Raw genomic sequence first — 25,281 nt, 5'->3', positions numbered from 1 at the left:
AGCTACTCTCTTTCATGAATATATCCTGCAATCTCACTCAGCTCTCACCTCATCTTGCCCCACAGTTAATTTGCTCATTGACATAAATGGCTTTTTTGCTCGAGTATAACTTCTGTGTTAGAACAGCACTGATCAGGTGCTTCCTCAGCTTATTTGAGGCATCAGTACAGAATGGATTTGACTGTGACTAAAAATGTGCTTAAGGAGGAAAGAACAGAGAGAGGTCTGTCCAGCACAATCAAGAAGAAAATCAGCAAAATCATGATCATAACTATCCTGCAAACTTAGATTTCTCTCTAATTCCATCTGGCCTGATCCAAAGGCCATCAGATTCTCTGTTTGGACCAATGTTCAGATGACTTTGCCAGTTCAAATCCCACATAGAATAAAAAGTTGGCTCTATTCATTGGCAGAGGATTTAGCAATAGGAAGAGGTTCAGTCCAAAGACTTTCTCCACGTGTAGCTGTTCCAAGCACTCCTAACTCACAAGGGCCCAACCTTGCCCCTACATCCTCCTGCTTCTATTGCAGGATCATCTGGATTTCCATCAGCATGATTCTAATAAGTAGCTCACATGAGTAAGTCACTGAGTAGCTGAAGCAAGATGTTAAAAAAAGAGAATCTCCTCTCTGCTCTGATAGCCAGTTACTGACTAATCAGCAATGGCAGTACTGGGAAGGTTGCAGGTGGTTCTGTAACCCACCATGCCAAAATGTGAAGAGTAGATAATTTTTATTTTATTATGCTCTTGTTCTGCACAGTCTTCAATATTGTCAAAGTGCTGTATGAACTTTAACCAATTAATGAAACATGAACTGCTTATTAGGTGACCTAAAAGGTCTCTCCCCTACGGTCTATGAATAACAAATCAAAATCAACATGCTGGTGGTAAATGCATATGCATGAAATCTTTTGAGACACCCTGGCTAAAAACAGCTAATAATAAACCTCACAGTGTTCTTGAGAAAGCAAAATGGAAGGAATAGAAGCCAGCAAAAATAAAGCACTCCTCTGCAAATCACTAGGCAAGTTAGCATCAGCTAAATGATCAATAGGTTACCACTATGTATGATATTTACATCTGATCTGCATTACTGCATTGCTGTGCTGAGATGTCCAACAAGGTTCATATCAGCTAGCACCTCTTTCATTAAAATCTGCCTTCATATAAAATTCACCTTGATTTATGAGTTTCCATCCAGTGCTGTAAATTTGAATGTGACACTGCCAAACTTTCTACTGCGTTCACCTGATGGTTGGAGAGCTGAAATATTTCAAGATGAAAACAAACTAAAGATGGTTGCAGAAGGCTTATTATTATCAAAGAATAGAAAATAATAGACTTGTGCATATGCTCAGCCTTCTGCTACTATCAAGTCACTGTGTATTATCATCTTCTGCTACTGAAAAATAGTCTACACACCATGTATTTTCTTAATCGTGAATTTATTAACTCCTCCATGCACACACAAACCCACAGTGATTCTTTTGCTTTCATCACCTAAAAAATGTTGGTGTAAGTTTCCTTAGAGTCTGCTAGATAGAAACTTACTTAGGTTTACAATCTGAAATTTCAGGTGTTATCACTTTCTTTCATACACATTTTAAATTCAGATGGGCCCACATCCAAGCTCAGTCACAGAATCACAGAATCTTTCAGGTTGGAAAAGACCCTTGGGATCATCAAGTCCAACCATCATTCCTACTCAAAAAGGTTCTCCCCTAAACCATATCCCCAACACCACATCTAAATGACCCTTAAACACATCCAGGGATGGTGACTCAAACACCCCCCTGGGCAGCCTATTCCAGTGTCTGACCAGTCTTTATGTGAAATTTTTTCCCTAATGTCCAGTCTAAACCCTAATTTTCCAGAAGGTGAATTTTAGCTCTTCTATCATTTGAATGTTAATTGTGTAGCATCACAATAAAACCACACATGCTCCTTGAAGGCAGGAAAAACTCCCTCCTGACCCTTAGAAAAATCTGCCAGTTATTCCTAAATATAAAGCTGACTAATAACAAGTTCTGTAAGTAATTATACAGCACAGCATCCACAGAGCCTTCCTCTTCCCGCACTAACATTATATTCTTCAAAGGAAAACTGGCAAATCTGTAGTATTAAATGAGACATTTTCAGGCAAGAGTTTAAGAAAAGAAGGACAATGAAGAAGACGAACATAAGGAAAAGAAAAAAGGGGTTTCACTTGATGAACATATTTTACCCTTTCTGTAAATCCCTTTGCCTCATTCCACACACTGAAAGAGTATGACTTTCACTTCTTCCTACCAAGTAGCCCCTTGCTCCTAAACACTTGGCTTTGGCCTGTCCAATGACTGCAGATTTATATACTTGAACTCCTTCACTTCCAAACATTCTATAAATAAGCCCCATCTGGTCTATCTCTCCTTGTGTCCAAGTCCCTTCTCCCCCAGTCTAACTAATACAACCCCAGTTAGCTAATGCCTTACTTCAAATAAACTAGACTTTTCAAAACTTGATCTAATGCCTAGGCTCTTTATGTCCCTTGAAAGAAGAATCTAACAGCTGCTCACTGTTACTACACATGAGATCAAGTATTCAGAGATGGATCTATCAAAGAGGTCAACTCCCTCTTGATACTACATTAACTAATCTGCTGCTATTTTAAACTTTGCTTAGCTTTGTTATTACTTCTACTCCACTGCACCACTTGGCATAGACATATTGCATTTCATAACCCATTTACCCAACTGATCAAGGTCATTTTGTGAACAACTTCATCCTTCTAAATTTTAACCATCCCTCCTATTTTAACATCAACTGATAACTTATGTTAGCACAATATAAATCATGAAGAAAACGTTAGCACAAAGCCAACCCTGTAACTACCTGCTTTTGGTGACAAAAATAAATTTGGCCCTTTCTTGTCTGCTATGAAAGAAACAAGGGGATACTCTTGTTCATCTCTTTATTCCTGCAAACATTTCTCATCTGAGTCTTCCTATTGACTTTGACACAACTGCTCACAAAACTGGAAGGATTAGTGTCACAGTTAGAAGCTTACAGGATCAAGCCCAAGTTCTTTACCTGTCTTAATAATTTATTACCTAACCTGTATATGCAGAATGTGTGGAATAATACATCCTGTGAAATTTTGTTAAAAGCCTCTGAAAATCCCGATATGTTTGCTGCTTCCCTCCTATCTAGATCAATATTTATTTAATTCAAAAAAGGAATCCAATTTGCTTGACATGATTTACTTTCTGCAAATCCATGCTGACTTGCATGATGATGCTGCTGCACCCTTAGTAAACTGTATACAACTGCTGCCTTATGCTGCTAGGAAAAGTATTTTTGAGACTGCATTTATAGGCAGTGGGATCCTCTGAGGGGCTGCAATGCCCAACACAAGAAATTCAGCACATGCTCATTGTCAAACTTGTCTGTTAATTTCCAGCTCAAACTGTTTTCCCTTAAAACACCAAGACAACATTGTCTCTTTTCAAATGATCTGATGCAAGCTCTTAGTTCTGATGTGTACTCACATTGCAGAACATGGCTATGTATCAGGAATCATCCTGTGCCCAGCATTATAAAATCCTTACGTAGAAACAGTCCCAAACACCCAGGGAGTTTACACTATGGCAACAGTCCCACTGTTGATCTTATTGTTGGGTCTCAGTCAGGAGCCAGGCCAGATCAGCAGAAACAGACAATCAAAATGTCAACAGCACAAAGCTATACGGAGGAACAAGCAGCTGCAGGGCTTCCTTCTGTTTTGTGTTCATGTCCCAAATAATGCTCCACACTGTTCAAGTGACCTTAGGCAGGCTGTTCCTCCTGTGGTGACATGAAGGCCTTTCACCCATACCACTGCTGACTTCTCTGATCCCATGCTTCACCAGGAGACTGATGCTCAAATACACTGATGTGCTCAATACTGTCTCTGTGTATTGTCTCTTTTCACCCTTATTCCTAGCTGCTCAGATAATGGGTGGTATCCTCTTTAGCAAGCAGACATATCAACAGAGCATGTCACTCATTCAGGTCCCAAGTCTGCTGCTGTCATTGAATTCTGCATGGCTGCCTGGGGTAAATTCTGTCCAGTTCTGATAGAGTGGGCAGAACTCTCTCTGCTTTCTCATCCTATCCAATTTGGCAGGTCCCAAAGCATTTCCAGAATCTCATTCTATCAACAAGCAGTTTCCTAGCTATTAATCTAATGAAATTTCCATTTTTATTCTTCCTCCCCTCCGTTTCCTCTTACCACACACTAACAATGCACTGAACTGAGCCCTTACTGATTTCTTAGGGGACAATATATGTACATACAATAGTCAGAATGGACTGAAGTACCTTGCTATGTACTTGCCAGACTGGCATTCATCAGGACTGTGAAACAGAACAAAGTCCCATTTCAGTAATGGGACTTATTAACCCCTTTGTGACAGTATGGCTAAATACCCCTTAAGTCCCACGAGTAATGCCAACAGCTGGGCACAGAAATACAAACCTATCCAATTCCAACCATGACAGAAATACAGAATTTGTCCAGGTATTATCAAGCTTTTTTGTTTGTGGTATTTCTCATGAAATGTCCTACCTTGAACTCCATAGGGGTGTACTTCTCATTCTTGGGGGTTGTGTTGCCCTTGTAATGGAGATGGTTTGGAGTGGTTGGGTGGATAACAGTCGACTCCTGGGACTGCCTCTGGCAGCGCTGGCAGTACACGTAAATCACAAATGTTAAGAGGCTGGAGCCAAAGAAACAGGAGACCCCAGTGGCAATCAGATGGATGAGACTAAAACCTGCAAGGGAAATGACAAGAGATGCTGTTTTTAAAGCAGAGCCCTCTTGCCCTCTCTCAATAAGACCACAGGTGCAAATCAAAGCTCTGACATCTCAGGATCAACATTAATAAGCTGTTGAAGCCAGAGCCTTACATTATAACATAAACAGACCCAGTCTTCCTGTAAATTGGTCTCCCCACTGCAGCTCGGCCTTGTGCAGTTTCACAGGTTCATGCATTGTTTTCCCAAAGCTCCCTCCCTGTCTCTCCTCTATCCCCTCTATTGATATTGAAACTAAACAGTATGTTAAGCTGACAGCTGAAGAAATGAGCCATACAAACAGCCCACATTAATGGATTCCAAAGTATGTGCGTGTCATGGAAATAAAAGGGATAAAAATGCTCAGTGCTTCTCTGAAGGGGAAGGAAGGGAGGTGAAAGCCATTTTTGTCAGCTGCCCAAAAGGCCTATGGGACTGTGTGTGAGGTGGAGGGGTACACATTCCTCCCCTGTGTAATCCAAGTGTGCTCAGCATTCTTTCTTATTCAGGGGGCAACAGTGCCTACACTATGTCTGCACTACCTCTGAGGTGCATCTGTCCTGCTAGCAGTGAAACAGGGGTTCTCAGGGGAACACTAAAGATAAAGTGGAAAAAGAAAAGGGGAGAACTGCTTGAAAAACACTTTTGTGCTGGCTTTCTCCACAAACTGCAAAGATAGGAAAGTGGTTTCAGGCAGGTGCCAGCTGGGTAGCTACAGCGCAAATATTTCAAACAGAAAAGCTCTTGGACTACAAAAGCCTCCTACAGAGATCTCTCCACATGGGGCTGCAGCAGCACCCTTCAAGCACAGCCTGACCTCTGGAAGGAGCTGTAGTTGTGCATCCCACACACTACAAGGTACCAAACTTAGAACTTCAGCTGGTGGGGGGAAGACAAAGTCAAACAGAACTCCTCATTCCTCCCTCACCTCAGAGAGTCTCAAACACCATGGTAAAGCCAACCACCAACAGATCTCCACTGACAACAGAACAAACAGTAGCGACCTTTACAGCCACCAGCTTAAAAAAGCAACAAGAAGCAGTCTTGGGTGGCAAAACTTTATGACCCTGTTGTCTTTTGTTATGTAGTGTAGGGGGGAATCTACAGGAAAAGAATTAGTGATTATGACTTCAAATGCCACTGCCTTTCCTCTGCCTTCTTCCTTCTGTCATCTTTCAAAGTTAACAGGGCCCTGGTCCCTGGGGTGAGGGGAAACTCTGACTGCTGGCCCCCCAGGGCAACTCTCCTAGGGAAAAGCCACATTGGTCAGCAGCAACTGCAGCCATAAAATTCCCATAATACTTTAAAAAGCCAATTTATCTGGACAGACTGCTGTGTTGACTTGACTGTATGCAGAGAAATGGAAGAGACTACTCAGAGAGTGGCTTTAAATGAAGCTCATTCTTAGTCTAGTCACGGTGTGCATTTTTTTGGTGCCATCTTATATGTTAACTGATAGGCTTTTCAAATAGAGAATTCTACCCATTAGTCTGCTGCTCTCCTCTAATCTTTAGTTAAAATATATTCTCCTGAGTTTAAAAGGAACACAGGCAATAGAGTTCTACAGCAAAACTGTGCACTTTAATCATAATTACAGTAAGGAACATACAGAATTTATTAGACTGACAAGATACATTTATTTTTTAAACTATATTATAAAATTCTATTGCAAGATTACCACTTTCTATTTTGTTTTGGGTCATGTTCCAAAAACCAGCAGAAAGATGATAATTTCCTACTAAATGCTACATGACTCCTTAAAGACATTTCCTTTCTAAAAACCTCCACCTGCTTTACATTGCTCATGAGAGCTACATCACAGAATATGCAGCCATGCTCAGTGAAGCCACATGACACACTGTCACATTCTCCTCCTGTCCTGCTTTGCTTATATTGCAGAATGTTTCATTTCACTGCTACATTTACCAGCTCACTACAGTAAGAAAACCTTTCAAAAACACACAGCTCTCTTATATTTTCCTCTCACTTTTGTTAAGACCTGTCTGATTTTTCAGGTAGCTTTTAGCTGCATCGTAGGGAAAAAAAAAACTATTTTGTTTGCAGCATGTGAGTTCCCAGGGGGCAAGCTTTCTGGTTCATCACTTCGGAAATACAGATTTTCTGGGATGCATCAACAGAATTTCTATTGATTTGTTTCTTTGCCAAATATTGTAGAACACTAATAAATAATATTAACTATGGTAAAATGCAGATTGCAACAGAAAATGCAATGGTGCTGGCAAAAGAAGGAAAAATGGATACAGTGCACAACAGTGGAGTGCAAGACATAGCAAGGAGTCCTGGAACCAAAGCAGATACGTTGCACCCTCTGAGGGAGAACAGTGACACAAAAAGCCAACTGCTACACTGAAAGCTTAATTCCATTGACTACCTCACAGTCACAAATGGAGAGGTCACATTCCTGTGCCAGAGGTGGCCTGCCCTTTTTTTGCCATGATCTCCATAGAAAAAAGTGAATTTGGCAGTCTGCAGATCATCTAGATTTCAGGTAAGCAAGGATATGATGCTAGCAGGAGCTGACATAGTCATTAGTGATGTTGAAGGAATTCTATTTTCTGCAGTCTCCATTTTTATGCTCCTAGGGTAGTGGAAAAGTGACATTAATGTCTAGATCTTTCCAAGCTATGTGCAGAAAGGAGATACAACTTCTGTGAAAGAGGTGAGAACACGAATGAAAGGAAGTGCTTGGAGGAAAGAATGAACTCCAGTTTCCTCCTACATCAGCAAAGGATCTTCCTAAGACAACCTGTTCAGTGAAATCTTTATAGGTTATTTAATAACATCTGCCTTCCTACAGCTGGAGGCTTATAGTGGGAGAATGAGGAATACCCCTTCCTTTCTCCTGAACCATCTACCTTGTGGGTAGAAGGAGACAAGCGTGTTCCTTGGTAATTCATGACCCTCAGTGGTCAACCCAAACCCTGAAATAAATAAAAATCTTGAAACTGACAAGTGGACATGTGATACATTCCTCCAGTCTGACTCAGACAGCAAGACTCCAGTGGAATTAGGGCTATCAGTGGGATATGAGCTGCACAGATTAATGGTTTGGTTGATATTGCACATGGAGGAAAGACGTCAGGTTAAGATAAAAATACAATATATACTTGTACCATACCTCCACAGTTCGTGCTCTCATCAATGCTGGAGGCTGGCAGGATCACTAAACAAAGAGAAGATTGGAGAAAGTTGTCATTTTGCCATCACTTTACTTCTTTAAGTAATTAAACCCCCTGTGCTCCAGACACGAGAAGCTGCTCACGTGTTCTGCAGCAAGCTGAGAGTCTCTCTAAATTGAATTATAAGCTCAGAGTGTGAAACGCATGCAACAAAACCTCTGCAAAGACCTGACAATTTCAGTACTGTTACCTGATCACTGCTTAGCTTCTCCAATTTAGAGGAAAGAAGACAGCTGAGAAAACCATGACAAAGAAGAGTACCATTCCCTAGAGATCTCAGATTTTTAAGTCAGGGCACTGTAATCCAGAAAAGAAGATATGAAAGGGGGTTACTCAGTCTAGACCCATACCAAATGTTTGCCTGTGAATCTCAACTTCCACAAAACACAGGGCAGGACATGTTGATGACCATCATGGCTGTGTCAGACCCTTGATTAATGTCCCAGCTTCACAGACCAATGTTTTCCATTTGCCTCACCTAATTCCTTGCTCTTTTGGGATGCTTATTTTAATACCCAAACTCAAGGACATTCTGTTGCCCATATCCATATAACAATTATTGAGAGATATTTGTTAGAGCCTGAGTCGAGCTACTCAAAGTTAGAAGTTTCAATTCAGGTGAAGCAATACTAGTTATTTATTACAGATCCAGGTAATTATATTTTAAAGAAAAGCTAAGCTGCCTTAATGGAATGCCAGTTACCCTGTGTCTGCCACAAGGGAGTTTATAACACTTTTGTTAGCTTGCTTGTTTTTCTAGAAGCATCTGAGCCCCGTTTATAGTAAAGAAAATCTCAGCCTAGCTTGACAGTTGGGGTATGAGTTGCTCTCCTGAATTGGCCCACCCTTTCCCTCCTTGATGACACTGTACATACCAGGAATTTCATTATACAGGCAATCTTGGTACTGTGTGCTGTTTCCAACACACTGAGAAGAATCTGGGCTGTGCACTTCGCAGTAACGGCTGCGGTACTGGATGCCCTCTTCGTTACACAGGCTCCACTCTGACCACTCTGACCAACCACCTGGAACAAGAGCAGCAAAACACACAAACATCACTGAGAAGGAAAAGGATCCCTTGTAGATACCAAACTTCTCCCATGCTGAAGAATGCCTAGATCCTGTTCTGGGCCTTTCTCATACATCTGCTTTAGGGGCCTTTAGTGGGTTTCATTTTCTCAATACAAATAACATCATTCCCTACTTATCAGGTTGTTGTTTTCTTAATTCAGATTGAACCAGCCCTTGGTGCAGCACTGTGCATTGCAGTTGTCTTAAAAGTTCCTGTATCAGTTCTTTGGTTAGATACATCCAAGGAGCTGGATGGTACAATGTCTCACCAGGAACTCCAACTTTTGAGGTGGCCTCCCAGGGATACCTCAAGCAGCCACCAGACGTTAAAGCAGTTTTAGAGTTTTGCCAAGGTTCCTAGGGGAAGGAAGTAGGCTTGCACTAGGTCAGAAGTACACAAAGGTGGTTCAGAACCAGCACAGATCTAAACCCTGTCCTCAGAGTTGCAGCACATGCTCATCTGCCTGTCAGGGTAAGAAAAAGGAAATATTTTCCCTTCAGCAGCTGTATAGATTGATGCTTTATGACTCCTTTTGTTTGTCTTGTAAGCTTCCAGATTGAAGAACCAAACTCCTGCTTTTTCAATTGCTTTAAATGGATCAGCTGTTAACAAGAGTTTGCCTGCCTGGCATGAGAATGCCAGAGCATGGGATAGTGAACCAGTAAAGAGAAAGGTGATGTATTTTAACTCAACACCTTGCTCAACAGAGCTTTACCAAATGGACACAAAAGCTGCTAACTGGCGGTGTTCCTGTATTATTTTTTAAGCATTTTGTGCATTGTGCCTTGCTCCCACCACCCAAGCCAACTGGAGCAGTGATGAGAACTGGTTACCTTCACATGGATGTGTGTTGCAAAGGGCCTCCTCAGTGTGCAGACCAATGCAGATATCCTCTCCACTAGACGGAGCTGGGTTGGTGCAAGTCCGCGTGCGCTGGTAGTGCCCACCTCCACAGGTTGCTGAGCAGTGAGACCAAGGAGTCCAGCAAGACCAGGAGCCTTTCACTGAAGGACATTGAAAAGGAAGCAGAGAGAGGCTGATGCCATTGGTTACTTCTCTCACTGTCACAAAGCTGGAGATCCCCAGAATCTCACCTTCCAGATCCACCCTGCCCAGACTACCTAGCAGTTTCTTGCATCCCAGGATGTTTGGACCTGACAAGAACTTCCTATCAGGAGAGGGTACAAATGAGCTGCACTCAGCAGATGAAGAATGAAATCTGTGCAGAAAAAGACTCTACATTGTGAAGTGCCAAAACAGAAACTGTTCTTTAAGGCAGTCACTGAACTGTTCTGTTCTGTTCTATTATATTCTATACTATTCCTATTCCTTTTTATAAAATAACGCTGTTATTATTATTATATTGTCTCCTGATGCTTCACTTACAGCAACAGAAGATATACTTGAGAAAAAAGTGCTGCACAACCTAAGCAGAGGTTTGGGCCTTTCTGTTTGGGCCACAAGCTCTCTAATTCCAACATTCAGGAAAGAGAAACACAGAGGCTTTATCTATTATTCCTTCTCATTGCAGGAGATGGACTAGATGACCTTTAAAGGTCCCCTTCCAACCATTCTATGATTATATGATATGAACACAGCCCCACAACAGCTTAATAACAGGGAGGGAGTTAAGATCCCTGACTCCCACACCCTTCCTTGTCAGGCTATTACACTGCCCAACTTGAAGGTCCACATGCCATTAATGCAGAAGATAATAACCTGATGACTTGGTGCAAGATAAACCCAGGATTTTTGTATACACATTGAGTGAGGCAGGGAAGGAGGGAGACACAAAGAAATAGTAATCATGCACTCAGGACGGACTGTAAAACATTATAGTGTCCGAAGGGAGAAAACAGCACAGAAGAAGGGCACAGACATTAGTGAAAAGCCACTGAGAGCTTCCAAAATAGTACTAATAGCTGCCTTTATAGTGACAGAATTATTTTCTTTTTATAGCCATAGAGTGCAATATTTGACACTCTTGCTACGCTCTTGCTGCACATTCTGATCGTATCTTCATTGGAATTTTATCTTCATATTGAATTTTAGAATCATAATAATACTATTACAATGTAACATTTTCAAGTGTAGGTCACAAACTATATTGCCAGAGGTAGGTAATTGCTAGAACTGCAAAGAGGCAAGGTAATTTGTGTAAGATCACTTAAATTTAGGTTAGATAGTTATTACAGAGCAAGGAGAAGGATAAATGAGAGAATACAGTAGTCAGTGGTCTATTATTACTATTCTGGACCAGGAGTGCAACATAAACATGAGGACAAACTTGAAAACCAGGAAACCAGGCAAGAATACTCCCTGCTGGCTGTGCAGGAAATGGTAACTGATGTCAAGAGTAGATGCCCATCGCAAGAACAATACGTAAGCAGGAGAGGGGGAAGAAACAAGTGTTCACAAGAAGAACCACCACATCAAGCATCTCTACACAGTATTAAACCACATTCATTAAGCCTGTCTCCTCATTAAGGTGCAGATGCACCATGATGCCCTCCACTGGATGGAGTACCAAATCTTGAAGCAAAAAATTGCTAGACAAGCCATGATACTAATTCCTCTAGAGGATGTGGCTGTGTTACTCTCTGAGCCTGGATGAAATGTTAAGTCATAGCACTAAAGATCACATACATGGGTTATTACAATAGGCTATTTATAAATTAAGCAAATATCCCCATAATAAAAATAATAATTAAAAAAAAAAAAAAGTAAAACAAAACAGCTTGGAAATACTGATATTTTGTGTGGCTCTATTGTTAAGATGGGGAAGAACACCTCTGAATTTCATGCAGAAAGATGATCATGGTTACCTGGGCAGGGATGTGGATTGCAGTCTTGGTACTCCATCGCTGACCCCACGCAGGGCAAGCCACCATTTTTAGGTTCAGGGTTTGTGCATGTTCTCTTTCTGATCCTAAAGCCCAACTCACAGTCCCTGGAACAGGAGGACCAGGCTCCCCAAAAGGACCAGCCCCCATTGATAATCCGTGCAGAGGTCTTACCAGTCTTGAGGAGGTCATCAACAAGAGCTTCAAGGAAAACAAGACACCACATGATCGCAAATTAATCAGCTGTTGGGCTTCTAAAGAGGACTTCAGCTCACGCATAAAATCAGGATTTAAATGTTCTAGGGAGGAGTTTCTGTTGAAAGCACCTAGCAAGAGTTTTGTTTCACAGGGTTACAGCTAAGCTAGATGCAAAATTAAATCTGTACACACACGGACTCAGCCTACTGACAGCCTTGATAAATGACCTTTCTGGGCAGCAAATTATGGAAGTCAAGGCTGTGCCCTCAGGACACTGCCTTGCATTACAGCAGCAGTGAAGTGAATAACCCCAGAGGCAGTACACAGGAGGGCCTCCAGAGAGAAAGAAACAGGAAGACACACTGTCCTGTAGAATGGCTCTTTTCTTCTCTACACCCTCATTACTTGCCTGCTCTCTTTGGGGCAGTAGCAAGAACAAATCTATAGACTGCTACAAGCACAGAGCTCACAACTGTGAGTCACGGGGCTCTCTCCATCCCTGCCACTCTGCAGTCACACTGCTCCTACATGCCGAGACTCATGCAGACAAGATCAGTTTCTTGTTGTTCTGAGAGGACCCCATTTCCACCTCCAAATCTAGGCTCCCCCTTTGGTACCCCAGAGCTGGCAAAACGTACTGTCAGTATCACAGACTGCTGAGCCATCATTGGGGCAGAAACGACTCTCAGTCTTCTTCCTCCCAAACTGCAGCTCGTGGGGATCAGAGAGCTGGGCACGACACGTGTAGCGGAAGCGCTGCTCCTGGCGGGCACCGTTCTGGGTGATGTTCACAGGCATCCAAGGGGTCCAGGGTGTGTTCCTGCGTACCTCTGGGCAGCTCTCTGGGTTGCAAGTCTTATATTCCTGCAGAGAAAGAATCCCACTCTGTCCTTACTCATTAAACAGCAGCAGCCTAAGTGACAGGTTTATTTACACCTGAGAAAGTAAGAGGGTACCCTCTGCACCTCAGACAGCTTCCACCCACCTTATCTGACCTCACATACACAAGAAAGTGCTGGGCACAGCACAGACTGTGGTGACTATGGAGGCAGTGGTGGTGCACAGCTTTAGGTGGACCTCAAGGGTGAGCTGTGCTTGCTATTTTTATGCCTCCCTCAGGTTTGTGTTTCTTTGCTGACTCAAAGTCCTGTGGGGCTGCAAAAGCTTGGTACATCATGGGTAGGAGAATAATTCAGGCAATAAATACTAATAACAGCAAACAAGTTTTCTGCTGTGACCCTGAGATGCTGCTCTTAGGTCAGCCTAGAGGAGCCCCATGAGGACAAAATGTCAGTAGAGTTCATTCCTTGAAAAGTTAATTTTTTTATTTTTAAGATGGGTTTAGATTATCTCTTTTTACAGCTATTTCTGTTTAGTTGGCTTTTTGAACTCTCTAGTGAGGGTTATGAACCATCCTTGCTGTAGAGCACCCATTAAGTAGAGACACCATGCTAGCTGGGTGGGGATGGAATGATTTGAGGTCTTTGCAATTCTTGCCACTAGCAGGAGGAATTCCAGTTACAAACATTTCAACCTTGTTTAAAAAACAAATAAATAAACCACTCTTTTCTGGCAAAGGGAAAGAAATGCAAAGCTTCAGGACTTTATGATTCTTAAGCCAAACAGCTTGTGAACAGATGGGAGGTTCCAGAACAAATCTGCTTACACTGAAATAAAACTCTCCATAAACCTAATTAAAACAGCTGCATGAAACAGCTGCCAGAATAGGAAAGGGGAAATACAGAGAGAAAATGGGTAGCCCTTGCCTCACTGATGGGTTAACTAAGTGTTTGACCTGTTGTTTACTGAAGTGTGACAGTGAAATTAATTTCTGATACACAGAGGGCCTCCTTGACTCAACAGGATCATCCTTGGGAGTTTGACAGTATTAAAAAAAATGTATAGTGCTTTCAGGTACAGGACTTGATATCTAAGCTTACAGCAGCCCTAAAGAAGTCCTCTGTACACCAGTCTGTCCTTGCCCTTGCACGTATGCACACACACATGGAGGTACACACTGTCATACACACTCTCACACCAACTTCTATGATTTTGGGAATCTGCCACCTCTCTGCTTCTCACTTCATTTCAGCATCATCTCCAGTGAAAGCTGAGGATACAATTTTGTTTTAGCTTGAGAAATAAAACCAAGATGGAGAGAAGAGTTAAATATGAAGTTCCCAGATGCTAGCTGTCAATAGGTGCCCCTTCTACAATGTCAATAAACAATACATACCACAGCACAGCCTGGACATGTATTTCCATTTTCACAGGACCTTTGCCTTGAATGAATCCCTCCACCACAATTCACGCTACATTTATTCCAAGGACCCCATGAAGACCAAAAAATTGGTAATGGACATGGACTGTTCTCATTACAGAATCTGAAAGAAGAAAGTACATTGCTCAAAAATTATCTATGTCAGCACATCCCAGGGACAAAATGGTGATAGATATAAGACTGTACCATGCATTTGTGTTGACAGCAGAGAACTATACCCTTTGTACAGAACAGGGAGTGGTTAACCAGGCTGAGCTCACTGAGACAGTTGGAGTAAATCATCAATATTGGGTTTCTGAAAGTGCTCTAAGCTCAAAACTCAAAGCACTGAATTCAAAAAATTGCTCATAAGCTGAAGCTCATGTTTGATAAAAAGAGACAGTGGATGGTAAATATTTTCTGTGAGAGGACTAGTGGGAGGCCAGCTCAGCAGTGACCTGTCACTAATGGCAGGTGGTAAGCACTTGACAACCTTCTCTTCCCATGATCTGCCCCTTGCTGCTGCTTGAACTCTAAAAACCTAGTGTTGAACTAGAGTTGAACTAGATGCTCTATACATCTAAAAGCATTTCTTAAATGAGAGCTATTTCATATTCTCTTTTCAAAAAGCAACTTTAATTTTGTTCAACTTTTTAATCAATATTGCTCTCAAACTGAATCACAAAGGACTGCAATTGACTCAGACGTAGTCTTTAAAACCCAAAACCAACCATTCCTAATGGCCACATATCAAATCAAACATTAAAATGTCCTGAATCAAGGAAGTTAAATGAATTGCCCTTTGTTTTCTGAGAAATGCAGAGAGATCTGTCTTAAGAGACCACTCAAGGGACAAGCAACAGACTACTGCCAAGCAGAGGTGGCCTTTAATGAAATGTCAAATCTGGAAACCAAATTGGGATGTCTTGAAGCATGTATTTAATGAGGAGACTCAGCTTTAAGAAGCATAATAATTCAGATAGCTCTGTAGGTTCAAAAAGTATTGTCTTTTAGTGGTTTTGCATGAAATGTGCTTTGTTTAAGAGGGGGAAAAAATTAGTTTTTCTCTTGCCAAGCACTGCAAAAACTCAATCCTCAATCTGTGAGTTAAGCTGTATTTTGTCTTGAACTTCTTTTGATGCATCAGCAGAACTACACAAGACTTTGGAATGCAACTGGCAATGGAAGCTGCACACATTCAACAGCCTCTTCAGGGATGGATCAGAACACTGTAACTCGTATATACAAACTCTATGCTGCTAACAGCAGGTACAGCTTCTCCTTTCATGGAGGAGGACAGACCTCTGTTTGGGCAACAAGAATACCTGTGAAGGTCTGAATGGTCCTGCTGAGAAGTGAGGAAGTGCTGAGGTCTCTGATGGCCACAGGAGAGTGGCCATGAACATTAGCAACCTCATCCCTCCCAGGCTCCAGAATCCCTCTGCCTTGTGCATTCAGACAAACAGCCTTAATCTGCATTCACAGAAGAGCCACCACTTCCAGCTGCCAACATTATAACCACTGAAGTGAACACAAGGTGTTGTGAACATCTCTTACCTCTCTTCCCTGCTCTGTCCAACACAGACCCTGCCCCCGTACCGTGGAGCAGGGTTGCTGCAGGATCGCTGACGAACTTGAAAGCCTATCCCACAGGAGGTGCTACAGGGAGCCCAGGAAGACCAGGGTGTCCAAGCACCATTTCTAACAAAAGGGATGAGAGAGAACAGAGTACGCCCATGTTACACTGTGCTTAGCAACAAAATATATAAGGCACTAATGGGGAAGCTGTTGATCTCACTGGAGAAGAGATTCTTCATTTCTACCAGACTTTACATCAGCGGAGATACAGAAAAGGAAGTTTCAGAAGTGCTTAGCCCTGGCCTGACTTTCCTCCCATTGAAGTCTCTAAGAATTGTAAAGGAAGAGAAGGAAACCACTATTGAATAATTTTGAAAATGCCTCAATATTTGCCGGGTAACAGTGTGGTTGCTGTAAGTCTCACTGACTATTCCCCCATCATCTCCAGCATATCCATTAAGCCCCCTTTTCTGAGCCAATGGCTCATCCCAAAGTTCTATCTCCTGGACTCTTCTGAACAAAGAATGCAGGTTTTGAGGCTCATAAATGCCAGCTGAGCCAAAAATCTACCCTCTGCCAATTCAGTAGGTACTGATGCTTTAAATCTTTTACTGCAATACTACTGCCAGCTCCCATGGTTTTAGCAAAAGCCTCTTAATATTTGGTGTTTTCCAAAAGCCTTCAGCGTTGAATCCTATTAAGTGGGAATCTCAAATTTCATTAAAAATAACAATAATTGCTTGAAGCCTTCATGGCTGCCTGCAGACGTCATTGTACTGTGACCTTAAATTTGTGGAAACCAGAAGGCAATCAAGAGCTCAGTGGCAGGATCGAGTTTCACAGTTCAATAAGTGATCACATCTCTGCTGAGCAGTGGTAACAGCCTGAAGCAAAAGTGATGCAAAACCCCTTGGTTCCCAACTCAGAAACAGAGAGGATGGCGAACGCTCTGTGCCTCGCTCCCGCGGCAGGCTGAGCACGTGCAGGTGGCTGGATCCTGCTGCCACACACTGACTCAGCCATGTGCTTACACAGAAGCCAACATTTTCATCTTTAGCATCTCATATTAATTAAAGCTCACCTTCCTCTGATTTGGCAGCACTACTGAACCTGGGAGGAGGAGACAGGGAACTGTATCTCATCTCTGCACTGCAGGCTTCATTTCATAGAGAGCCGATGGCAATACTCTGCCTTCCAGAACTGCCTAATCTTGACACTTCACTGCCTCAAGCCAAAAAATCTCATTTGCTTTTTTTTTTTTTTTTTTGGGGGGGGTGGGGGGACGTGGGGGAGAAGGTGTTTGTTGTGTTTTTTCTTAATAAAGAAAAACCTTTCTAAAAATCTAGTAAAAAAACAACTCAGGTGCTCTCTGGTTCTTGAAAGCTAGGCTCGAAAACAGATGTTAATTTTCAAAGCATTTACTGAACTAATAACACTGCTGGCAAGAAACATTTTCTGGCATAGCACCAATCAGAGCAGAGGATGAAAGTTAAAACCCACATTGCCCTTCACAGTTTTTGTTTTTGTTATCAACTCTTGCCTGTTCTTGGCAGCTTTACTTCAGAACTTTACTTCAGATGTTTCTCCCCTCCTCCTCTTTTTCTCTCACCCCTCTCCCTCCTTCCCTTCCTCTCTTCTGCCCCCAAAAAAGGTCAAAGAACAAGAAACTCACTTATATAAAAAACTACTCTTCCATCTTATTCTGCCATTTTTAACCCACCTACTACTTCCCAACTCCTCAACCCAGAGGTTGAGGTGTAAAATCACAAAAAAAGGTTGTGTAAAATCACAAAAAGACATACCAAATGGAAGGTTGCTGACTATTGTGGTAAAAAGGGGAAAGTAATTTCTACTAAAAATTCCTCAAAAAAACAATTCTCAGCATCTATTTGTGTTTCAGAATTTTTAACAGAAATAAAGACACTTTCCATTTCCAGATCTCCAGCTTTCTAATTGCACTCACATTTGAGCATCCTGCTCTCTCTTTGCAAAAAGAAATCTCAATGCCATATGAAGTCAATTAAAGGAAATTTGAGGGCTGAGGCGGATGTAGGATGACCAGATGTCCCTATTTTTCAAACCGTGCTGTTTTCCTATGTCTTAGGATTGAATAATCTATTTTTCATCCCCTTCTTAGAAGCTGTTCCTGCCTCTTTTGCCATCAGTTCAAAAAGATGACAAACCCATCCCATTGGCATCTTTTCCATTTGCCACTGACATAAAAAGCCTGCCAGGGGAAGGCTCCACTCAGCCCATGGTGGCAGCTCAGGGGCAGGAATGACTGCACGCCCTTTGGGCAGCACAGCCCACAACTGGAAGGACAGATGCCAATTAAAACATGAGTTTTGCTGAATTTTTGGTGCCAAGAGCATCACTGATCTCCAGGGAGGAGTCAAGAGACAGCTGTCCTTAATGGAATGAGCGTTTATGGAGAAGATAAAGTAGATAAAAACTGTATTGGCTGATAAAAACAAAATATTGGCTGACTCCACCCCAGTTAAGTAGAGCTTACACTAGTGCATGCTCTTTCCTTGAGTCATGAGGGTGGTGTGGTACCATGAGCACAAACACTGTGGCTATGCTTGGGCACCTGACTGGAGCATATTTAACTTTCATACCACTCAAGTATGAGCTTGAGGCTTCCCTGGAAAGGCTCAGCTGAACTGCCTGTGTTGTTTAAGCGCTGTCCCTGGCAGGCAAGGCTCTGAAGGCCACGTGCTGCCAGACAATGATCTGATGCTTTCACCGAGCTGGCGTGCTGCAGGCAGCTCACAGACTTGCAGAACAAGGTAAACCAAGCTTGCTCAGAGCTAGGCTGGGCCCTGCCTTTACAAGTGTTGCTCTGAGGGAGCTCTGCATGCATTTGGCAATGAAACCTCGGAATCCAAACTCAGAAAAATGATGTTACTGGATTTTTAAAGCTTATTACTGCTCAGCTGGCTAACAACTACCTCTGTCTTACTCATATCCTCCTGATGGGTCACTACTCACTTGAGGAAACTGAGGCACAGTGTAGAGATGGTTAATGCATAGAATAATCAAGAGCCCTGACTGAATGAAAGCCATGAAGGCCCTTCTCTCAGTACCCTTGGGCTCCTTCATTTTTCACTGACTTCAAGGGGGACCTCACATATCGTTTGCCTGGGACAGCAGGGACACAAAAACAGGGTCACAAAAACACAGTCACAAAAACACAAGGAAGGAGCTAAGCTGTGGACAGGCACAACTCTTGTTGCCTTCCTATAAGGCACAAAGATGCTGGGGTACCTTGAGCAATTTGCGACCTCAATCCTGGCCCCTTCACAGCTGCGACCACCGCAACGAGGACGGGGGCTGTCACATGAACGTGACCTACACATACAGGAGCCTGTGCTGTCCCCATCCGAATGTTCACACAGTTGCCATGGGGACCAAGGTCCCAGTCTTCCATTTGTTGTCAGGTTTTTCACCTAATTTTAAAAGAAAAAAGGTCATTAATAGCAAGTTTACATTTCTGAAGACAGCCCCACAATACACACGCCAAACAAAGCTGCCGGGGGGATTAGGATGCAGCTGAGATGGGAGCTGTCTGTGCTTGCGAGAAGGATTCAAAACAGGGCTGTTTTCAGACAATGTGGCATCAATATTTACCCTCTGAATTCCACCCTGCATACCTAACGTGTGCACACAGGCACCCAAACCAACCCATATAGCATCACACCAGGCACAAGCATACATCTGCCACACCACAAAACCACCGTGCTGCCTTGTCCTACACCACAGCTTCAGCCTTTAAAGCAACTCAACAGCCAGTGCTGACTGTCCCCACTCCATTGTGCTCCTGCCTCTGCTGTGCCTGGGACTGCTCCTGCAGAGTATTTTCTAAGTTAGCATCTGTATAACCATAGTGACCAGCTGAGACCAGGGCCTCAATGAGTCTGGCCTCCAGGGCCCTGGCAGTGTCCAAACAGACAGTGAGAACTGGCTCCCTTTCTAAACACAGCTGGAGCCAAAATGGGTGAAGGACAGAAAGTGAAGGAGATGGTGGTGACAACAATTAATGCTGAGGATCACACAGTGGGCTAAAGAGTAAGAATTAATTTCAAGGCAATTTATAGACCAGACCACACTGCTATCTGTCTCCTCTGCCCTCTGCTTCATTCCTGTACAACCCCCAAGGATGGGACTAAAGCTTCCTGTGCACTGCAAGGAAGAAGTAAAAATACAGTAGTCCTGGCAAAACAGAAGAGTGAGAAACAGAACTATTTCAGCCCAGGATTGGTGAAGACCTTCCAGGAGATAAGGTGACAGAATTTCCTCCCTGTGTCTTGTTGTAACCAGTGCTGTTGCCCAAGCCAAGTGCTGGGGCAGTACAGTCCAGGCTGACTTTGGAAGATAAGTGCTGCCTGCTCCTCCCAGGGCCATTGCCTTCTCATAACCATTCCACCACTAGTGCAAAATCCAGCAGCTCCAGGATCATGTCTGGGAAGCTGAGCTGAACATCTCTGGCCCTGGCTTCCCCTCTTCTCCTGACTTCAGAAATATAAGGCAGAAAGACATCCTTCTGGCCTTGCCTAGGAACAGTTATTTCCTTGCTAGAGCACAGCACCATGATGCAGTCTCCTCTGGTGGCTCCCTCCATCTTCCCCACCTCAAATCCCAAAGTGCTGGGCCCTTGCAGGCAGGGTGACACAGCTGGCAGCAGCCTGCAAGTAAGTGGCTCATCCCCACTGGTGTCACCCCTGCGGTGGTGGGATGCTCAGCAGCTCTGGTAAAACAGGTGCTAAAGGCAACACTGGACTTGACCCTGGTGTTGCATGCACTGAAGGGTGAAGGAAGGAAGAGGCTGGGGCTGTGGTGAATAGCCCTGGCTCCAAATCTGAGCCAGCTGCTGCTGATAAACCCCACTGTGCCATGCTTTCCTGAGCTTTGCTGTCAGTGGGATCAGTCCCCTGGACTCCCCAGGGGAGAAACCATTCCTCCTGCTTTACAGATAGGGCAATTGAGGCACAGAGAGGCTGCAACCCTCTTCAGAAGACATGCAGGGATTCAGCCACAGACACAGGAGTGCTGCTTTCAAACACTCATCCTCTGAAACACATTGCTCAGTGCTTATTTTCCAACTCTGGCACTCTGTTAAACACTTACAATGTACCTCTGGTGGGCTGTCATCTTCCCCTCTCACTCACCTCCAGCAGCATCAAAAATATACAGCAGTTAGATCTGATACTGTGCTCTTCAGGCTGTAGTTGGAGGGGTTCAAGCATCTGTTGTAAACCTTTGTTTACAATATATTATCATGTCATCATAAAAATTTTCTCTGTGCTGCAGGTCACAAGGCAAGATGCCCAGAGAAGACTGAGTTTTGTTGTTGTTCTTGTTGAATTTGTTGTTTTAAACATGCATGCAGTTCAAAACTCAACACAGTCAGGTCACTAGAAGTTGGGGGGGTGGGGATATCAAAATAACTACTTTGAGATATTCAATACTAGATTTTTATCTCATTTTTCCTCCTGCCTTACCAAAGTCATAATCCAAGTATTGGATCATTTCTACTCATTTTTGAGCCAGAAAGCCTTGCTGATTCCAGCAGGGAGTTCTGTTCAGAAATCAATGGTATGATATGGCCCATGGCTTCAATTAAAAAAAAAATAAAGCTGACAAATAATTATTGGCTCATAAGTGATACTGGGAAGCAACCCAAAAATTAAACAAATAAGCAGCCATAACTGAAATGCTGAGTTTTATAAACATGTCACGTTGTGAGTGTGGGAAGTTTTTATACTTAAGAAATTACATATCACAAAAATACCTTCAAAAAAGCAAGTTTGGGAAGGAGGATAAAACTCATGTGCATTGATCTTTTTCAGGAATATCTTTACAAGACAAATAGTTTGTAGCCCAACACACTGCCCATCAGACACAGAGGACATCTTAAAAAAATCTCTGATCAAATGCCCGTCTCTCACCTGACAGTTTTACTAATTCCTATTTTGTAAACTGCCATACTCTCACCTTTTGATTTCGTACTTGTACTGTCTAAAGGCTCAAGTGCAGGATCTAAACATTCAGACTGACCATTCCTACCCACTTGCTGCCAGGATATTTTCAATGTTTTTATATATTACAGATAAGACTAGAAGCATTCCTTGTTCTTTTGATTCATCTGTGTTTCCTCTTAGGACTTAGATGTCAGTTGCTTTTAACTTTGCCAAGCTTCAGTTATTTCAGCTGGAAGTTTCCATGTTGGCTGTCTCATAGAAGCCAAAAATTCTTTCTAAGTTTCAGTCCAAATATTTCAAATATTTTAAACATCAAATCGAAGGAGAAACAATGTCCATAAGCAGCAACCTTTTCCTTGAAACAAGCCAGTGTTCAGAGCAAGGAACTGAATTTGATGTAATTTTTACACCTTTTCACAATCTCCATGAAAAGCAGTTAAAATCTGTCTAGGGTATAAAATCTTTGGGAGCTGGGTAGAAAATCTTGCTGGTTTTAGAGACTCACAAATTTTAACCTTGGCACATGAAGTCCTCTCTGTACACTGGGAATGCTCCACTGTGAGTCAGAGCAGGATTATCCCAGACACTGCAGCCCTGAGTGGCTGATCCTATGCAAATTGAGAGCAGGGTACAAACCTGCTGGATACCCCAAAAGCTGCAGGGAGACTGGCACTGATTAGCAAGAAAAGGGTAGTGTGGAGCAAATGCCAGATGACTGAAACAGAGGTTTGCTGGACACACGGAGTGGCACTGAGATGAAAACCTGTGAGGAATATCATCATTTGGCTCAGTATAAGGAGGACTTTACACTTCATTGGGAATACTCAGTTCCTGATTTGCCATCCACTATCAACAGTGACCCCATGACCTTGTTTAATGGTGTTTGTTAGACAAATCTAAAGTTCCTCTCCTACTGGTGGCTCATGTTGGCATCAGTAACATTATAAAGTAGGATGTGGCTTTCTTTTGTTTTCCTAATACCAAAAAGCACCTCATTCCCTTCTCCCAAGCCTAAGAAGAAGAAACAGCTCTTTCTAAGAAGAAAAAGCATGCAATCAATATTCAGGACTCCCTGATATGATACATGCACATACAGGGAAAAGAAGAGCAGCATGTGCAATCCTACCATTTCTTAATATTAAAATGTTTGACATGGCCACCTTAGTTACAAACCTTTAGGAGGTTCTGGGTGTTACTGCTAATAACAGATATTAACCACTGCCCACAGTACTATGTATGATTAAGTCTATCTAAGGTTTCTTAATACTAAAGCTGGAGAACGGGAACCTGTGGTACAATGTAGTGCTGTAGAAAGGTGTTCAGACTAGCTCTGAACAAGCATGTTTGCACAAGAGCAGCAGTCAAGTGTTAGTGTTGTGGTTGACTCACACAAATGTCTGGCCCCTGTAGGATATCTTTCAATAATATGCCAGTTCTGGCTTCAAAAGTTGCAGCATGCCAGCCTCTGAGCTGTGCCAGGACATCTGTTTGTGGGCTAGGCTGAAGAACTCATTGACATTATTTGGGTTAGGAAAGGTCTATTTGGGAGGGGTGCTTTTAGTCTACACCATGTCCCACTTGAGTGTGATCTCACATACAGCTGTACCAGCACAGCTGAGAGCCTGGTGCTCAGCCCAGGAAAGTGGAGTGAGAAAATCCAGGACTTCTTAAGACAGTAACTCATCCAACTATACTTCCAGACAGGCCTTTTTCAAGAGTGAAATTTGGCATTAGGTCACTGCATTCCTCTATCTTTCCAGTGGTCATTTGTTTATGCTGTCCTAGAGTTTTGCCTCTGTTGACCATGACCTTTATCCTCCACTGAACATAAGGGACATGCTTGGATATTGCTGATGTAGGTGCATAAAAGAGCCATCCATGCCAGAGGTTAATCCATTCCAGAGAGGGGCAGGGGAGAAAGAAAATGAAAGCACTTGCATGTGAGTTTGAAACAGCTTGGCAGCCTGTCAGGCTAAGAGCATAGGGCATAGGGCAGATGTGTGCACCAGAATGTGAGCACCTAAACAAAAAATAATCTACACTGGAAATACTAAAACAAATGTAAAACTAACACCCCAAGAACCACCAAAGCTCCTGAATATTCTGCACTGAAATTTTCTGACCTTGAAACAATGATCAAGAGTACCCTGCTCCCTACTGTGCACTACAGCAGACATGTTCAAACCAGAGGATTAACACCTCACACACCTATCAACAGACACAGGCATTAAGCAGGACCAGATAACAGCATGGGCAATCAAGAAGCACTGCATCCCAGTTCAACACAGGAGGGTTGTAAACACACAAGCCTCTGAATCCAGCAGTGAAAAACTTAAGCCTGCCAAGCTGAGGATGGATTGAAGTAATGACTAATATTTGCTGGGAAAATATCTGAGAAGTAAGGAAGGTAAGGGGAATAGTCATCCCAGCACCTCCAGACAGAAATACCATACTGAAGATATAACCCTTCCAGTTCTCTCTCTATCTACCAGACTTAGCAGTATTAACCTGCTAATTGACACTAGATAGTAACAATGGACATTAATGAGACTTTTCTCCCCACCCCCAATTTATTTAACAAGACTGTTTTTGCTCCCCAGCCACCTTGCAGGTATGGTTCAAGCAGTAGATTTGACCAGATGGTTTCTGGGGATCACAACCAGGAACTGGATATTGCTGTCAGAGGAGGATGGTTGAAAGAGAGATGGAGAGCCAACTCAAACTGATTGAAGCAGACACTTATTTTCAACTGCTGCATCTGATGGAAACCAGGGCAAGGAAAGAAGACCATCTTCTTGCCATTTCATGTAGATCTGGCCTTCTGTCTGTTACAGTGAGGTTAGAACCCAACACACTCCTTCTCATACTCCCTCTCTTGGTTACATAATCTTCTTCCTTTGTGTTCTCCAGTACATACTGGATGGTTTTGCTCCATTTGCAAACCATCCATGCATGTCTGATTTTTCTGCTGTTTCCTAGATGCCTCTTCTTGCCAGAGCAACACTTCTTCACTACTTTTTCCTCCTAGGCCCAGCTCAGAGATCCAAGAGGGTAACTGAATGCTGCGGATAGTAGAGCAGCCCTGGTAAAGCTCAAGTTTCACCTGTGGCTTACATGGTTCTCAGCAGTCACCCAACAGCATAAACCAGTCTTGTTTACTCAGGGCATGGATGATCATGAGGACTGAATGCTTGCTTTGGGATCACTCGTTTGGAGTAAACAAATACATTTGGGGTCTCTGTGCTCTAAACAAGAGGCTGTGCATTGATATATTGTGTTTGCCACTGGGCTCTTCATGCTCTAACAGCCTGTACTACTCATAAGGCTGCCAGGCA

The 25,281-nt window shown here is 42.9% G+C and overlaps 2 protein-coding genes across 5 annotated transcripts in view; one reads left to right on the top strand and one right to left on the bottom strand.

Moving 5' to 3' along the window:
* Window positions 1–25,281, bottom strand: part of SEMA5B (semaphorin 5B) — a 273,579-nt gene that overhangs the window by 18,700 nt on the left and 229,598 nt on the right. For 3 of the 4 annotated variants that reach the window (XM_071746656.1, XM_071746654.1, XM_071746655.1), the window contains exons 14-22: window positions 19,233–19,414; window positions 15,945–16,088; window positions 14,364–14,511; window positions 12,766–12,991; window positions 11,912–12,130; window positions 9,920–10,090; window positions 8,890–9,039; window positions 7,954–7,998; window positions 4,588–4,793 (exon numbers count right to left, since the gene is read on the bottom strand). In XM_071746656.1, coding sequence (XP_071602757.1) covers window positions 4,588–4,793; window positions 7,954–7,998; window positions 8,890–9,039; window positions 9,920–10,090; window positions 11,912–12,130; window positions 12,766–12,991; window positions 14,364–14,511; window positions 15,945–16,088; window positions 19,233–19,414 — 1,491 coding nt within the window. Of the gene's footprint in view, window positions 1–4,587; window positions 4,794–7,953; window positions 7,999–8,889; window positions 9,040–9,919; window positions 10,091–10,446; window positions 11,431–11,911; window positions 12,131–12,765; window positions 12,992–14,363; window positions 14,512–15,944; window positions 16,089–19,232; window positions 19,415–25,281 lie in introns of those variants that run through there. The other variant, XM_071746657.1, reaches the window with a different exon arrangement.
* SLC49A4 (solute carrier family 49 member 4) overlaps window positions 1–25,281 on the top strand; it is a 118,753-nt gene that overhangs the window by 92,053 nt on the left and 1,419 nt on the right. The window lies entirely within an intron of this gene.

Source organism: Heliangelus exortis, chromosome 6, assembly GCF_036169615.1.
Source record: "Heliangelus exortis chromosome 6, bHelExo1.hap1, whole genome shotgun sequence".
NCBI lineage: Eukaryota > Metazoa > Chordata > Aves > Apodiformes > Trochilidae > Heliangelus > Heliangelus exortis.
Note: the sequence above shows the minus strand (reverse complement) of the source record. Positions and strands in the feature narration are given on the sequence as shown.